Source organism: Rhamphochromis sp. 'chilingali' (genome assembly GCF_963969265.1).
Source record: "Rhamphochromis sp. 'chilingali' genome assembly, chromosome: 14".
Taxonomy (NCBI): domain Eukaryota; kingdom Metazoa; phylum Chordata; class Actinopteri; order Cichliformes; family Cichlidae; genus Rhamphochromis; species Rhamphochromis sp. 'chilingali'.
This window is the reverse complement of record NC_137941.1, coordinates 34773590-34777843: the sequence shown is the minus strand read 5'-3', so window position 1 is coordinate 34777843 and position 4254 is coordinate 34773590. Positions and strand designations below refer to the sequence as shown.

Here is a 4254-nt window from a genome sequence, read left to right as displayed (position 1 = left end):
GATTACATTGTTGCCTCAATACTAGTAATCTAACGATGTGTACACAGACCCCTTAACTAGGTTTACCTGCTAATACTTACTATTTATGTAGGATTTACTACGCAGCTCTTTCACTTGAGTATTTTTACAGTTGCTTTGATACTTTTACTTGAATACTTGCTGTGTTTCAATGCACAAAGCTGCAACACTCCTGTGTATGTTTAAATGAATTCTTAATGTATGAACATCTTTTGTATGTTACTACTCTAGATGTTTAAGACTGAGCTTATCTTAATAGCTTAAAGAGCAATGCGATGTGCTCATGATGTTTATAGTGACACGACACATTAACTCTTAATGTAATGTACAGCCCTATTTTCAGCCCAACTTCTAATTATCTTAAAAATCAACAAATCGAACATCTTTTCATGGGACTTAATATAATCAGAACAAAAGCTAAAGTTCACACACAAACGTAGTGGAGTCAGTACAGACCATCCGCTTCGAGAGAAGTCAGTGGAAATATAAAGTAACATAAATTGTATATGTTTCAGTATTTATTTACCTTTTTCTTGAGTACTTAAATGCGTATGATAATGATTATAATTATATTCATTTCCCTTTGGGATCAATAAAGTCATACTTACTGTATGCAGTTACATTAACTGGTGAGTATAACACACAATAACCTGGGAATATGCTGCAATATACAAAGATTTGTCTCCATTAGAGAAAAATCACAAACCACATTTCAACACATTCGAAACGTTTCACAGCCTCGTGTAAGAGAAGCAGGAAACACATGTTGGCAGCAACAATGTGCAGACTCTGAATCTGCAAACACTTCATCTCATGTGAAAAACCTTTAGAGCCCAGCCTGTGTGTTGTACCACAGGTATCGCCTTTTCCAGTAAAGATTAGACATTATAGCACACATGACATAGTGGTGATAAAAGATTGATTCAATACAAACTGGCAGGAAAAATAACAAAAAACACCAACAGTCAGTATAAGAGTGTAATTAAAAAGCACATTTTCTCCAAGAAGTTACAAAGCAGACATCTCGACATTCTGAGATATTTGTTTTCTACAGTGTGTCTCACAGTTTGGGCTCCAACTACAGGGTGAAACAGCACAAGTTCAACTCCAGTAAGAATTATTTCAGGGGTTCTCAACAAATATAACATTTAAAAGATCTCATCACCATTTGATCAGATCAGCCCCTGAAACATAAAACAAAATTATTAATGATATTTAGTCACTTCAAATATTCTGACATTACAGATCAATTCCACTGCAGCAGGGAAAGAAATGTTGTGAAGCGATGTTTTAATAATGTCCACAAAACAGCTTCTTTTAAGCTCTTAAGGTTTTCTTTTCACACTACTGCTGGTTCCTGCAGACGCTCCGTTCTTGTCCTTCACTAGCTCCTCCCGAGTCATGGGCTCGATGATGGCGCCCAGCTTGGTGACGACCTTGGGCTTGGTGACCTTTTTGACAGTGCGCTCTGTGTTCCAGGTGCGGCCAAGCGCAGAGCGGATGGTGTTCTCAAAGACTGAGGGGCTCTCAAAGGGAAAGGGCAGCGCGTTGACCTGGTGGAGCCTGATGGAGCTGCTCCTCTTCTCAGAGATAATGACACCTGGTAGATGCTGGTCTTTCCTGGGTGTGGGTGGGGTCATCTTTCTCCTGAACTTCCTGCGTTTTCTGCATGATGGCTGCAGTCCTCCCCCTCCCCACTCACCCCACCCAGGTAGTGTCAGGTCTACTGCTTTAGGCTTCCCTGCATCCTCTTGCTTCCTCTTTTCCTTCAGAAAGTCAGAGATGATGTCATCTCCAGCGAAGGCCTCTTTAATGAGCCCCCTCTGGTCCAGCTTTTCCTCCGAGTCCTCTGCATCCTCGATGGTGGGAGCAAAGGGAACCTGCAGGACCTGTGCGCCCTTGGTGAGAACTTGTTTCAGCTCAATCCCTTTCCTCCTCTTCCTGCTTTTGCCCGTCTTTTGTGTGTTTTCTGTGGCTGGAGGATGCTGCGGAACAACAGCTCCTTTATCTGTGGCTTCCTCCTCCTCTGCCTCCTTGCCCTGTGTGAGAAGCTCTTCATCCTCTTGACACCTGATTTTGAGCTCCTTTTCCAGCTCAGCTGCTGTGTCAGCCTCTCCACAGCCCTCTGCTAATCCTTTGAAAAGGCTTGTGAACTCTGAAAGCTCTTCTTCCTCTTTGTCAGAAGCATCTTTGTTTTCCTCCTCCTCCTCTTCCTCCTCCATAAGCATTACAGGTGCGTCAGCTTCCTGAGCTTGACGCCGTTTCCTCCTGTTATCAAATTCTCTGAGTAGCACCTCTTCTTCTGTCTCCTCCACCTCCTCTTCCTCAGCTACATTTTCCTCAGCTCTAATAGTCACAGCATTACTTGTCTCCTTCTCCACGCAGTCTTGAGAGAGCTTTCCAGTCATCCAAGGATTTGAAAAATCCAGTCCTTGCTCTGCATCATTCACAAAGTCAGGCACCACGTCTGCGTTACCTTCTTCCTCCATCGTCTCCTCCTCTTCCTTGTTCAGTGAGGTCACCAACTTCTGGGTCAGGTCTTTGTTCACTTCCAGCTGCTGCTGAATAGCTTTGCGGGCACCTTCATCATATTTTGCCATGATGGCCTTGGACCTGGCCCACTTACTGCTGTTCTGGTGCTTCAGTGACATCCTCTCCTGCATCCTCGCCATCTCCATCTTATTGAGCTCCTCCAGCGCAGCAGCCGGGTCTCTCTTCACCATCTCATCAAACTGCTTCTGGAAATCCTTGGATTTGGCCTTGTTCAGCACTTTGTGGTATTTCTTGCTCTTGATCTTCCTTTGCCTCCTCGCCTTGGCCTCGTAGTAGGACTGAAGAGCCCGGGCCTTCTGCAGCTCTGCACGACGTACCTTAGCTTCCTCCAGGCTCATCGCTTTCATGGAGGCCTCCTCAGTGGGAGTAAGAATGGGGTCGTTAATAGGCTGCTTGTTGGCAGACAGGAGAGTGAAGACTTCTTGCTCAAGCGGAGTCTGAGCCTTCCAGTCCATCACCACCCTCTCAATGGGCTTGGGGCCTGAATGCTCCTGATTGAGAGGGAAGACCAGCTGCTCAGCCCTCTCATTCTGTCTGATGACACTCTTCCAGTGGCTCACCTCTTTGGAAACCTTCTGAAAAGCCAAATCTCTCCTTATCCTCTCGCTCTCCTGCTTGCTTAGCGGGCACTCTATGGTCTTTCTGCTTTGCTCCAAATTCTTCAGCCGCTTCTTGCTCTTGCCTGAGAGTCCAGGAGTTGTCTTCATGGACCCTATCAAGTCCGACAAATGGACTTTGTCGCCCTCGCCCTCTGCGTTGACCGTAAATTCGGACATATGCACGGCCGCCTCGGACCTCTCCCCCAGAGTTTTCTTCCTCTTACCACTGAGAGTGCCGATAGCCTCCAGCAACTTTTGGCGTTTTCGTTCATCGTACCCGTCTTCGTCCTCAACAGTAACATCATCATCAGTCGCATCCTCCTCCTTTTCGTCGTCGTAAATCACGTCTGGATGCCCCTCGTTGCTCTGCTCCGCACATCCGGAGCGTGTTTTCTTTTTACTCGCTTTCTTTTTCGAAACTTTAGCCATGCTGAAGCAACAACTGCCGGAGCTCAATGCACTAAACTGGGAAGACTGCGTGCCCCACGTGTGCCGTAAAACAACCCGTTGTCGTGAAACTTGCGACAGTGTTGTTCACTGTCGCAAAATATGCTGGGGTTTGTTTTTTTGGGGGGGGGTCCCACTTCACACTGTACATTATCATTTTATCAATAATATCATCTTAAATAACGAGATGAAAATGTTCCTGTCGATGATGCGGAGACATGTTTAAGAATTCATAATTATTCTATGAACGTTACGTAATAAACACTAACCAGCTTCAGAGTGTATACTAAATGTTTGACCCACATTTGATAATACTCTTGTGTTTTTATTCTTTTATTAGCCATGGCTCCTTCTTGGTCGAAAGCATCTTCTAATACAGTTATCATTTCTCTTTATACCTTGTGGTTGTGAAAATATAATAGTTTGGACATACTGTCACATTATCAAACAATAAGCTCCTGAAGAATCTTTTTGTTGTTGTTGCAAAGCTGATTATCTGTTCATCCAGAGGCACCTTTATGTCCGTTTGCTGTTTCAGGTCAGTGCTGTGTCCCCATCTGCTGCTCACACTCAGAACCACTCGGTCGTTGTTATACAACATACATTCCGTTGGACACACTTGGAAACGCTGCGTTTA

The 4254-nt window shown here is 44.8% G+C and overlaps 1 protein-coding gene across 1 annotated transcript; it reads right to left on the bottom strand.

The window, feature by feature from the left end:
- Positions 1 to 516: 516 nt before the first annotated feature.
- LOC308409504 (U3 small nucleolar RNA-associated protein 14 homolog A) lies at positions 517 to 3672 on the bottom strand. The gene has a single exon (XM_080902302.1). The coding sequence runs from the start codon at positions 3597 to 3599 to the stop codon at positions 1344 to 1346; it is 2256 nt and encodes a 751-aa protein (XP_080758428.1). The 5' UTR covers positions 3600 to 3672; the 3' UTR covers positions 517 to 1343.
- Between the last annotated feature and the right edge of the window lie 582 nt (positions 3673 to 4254).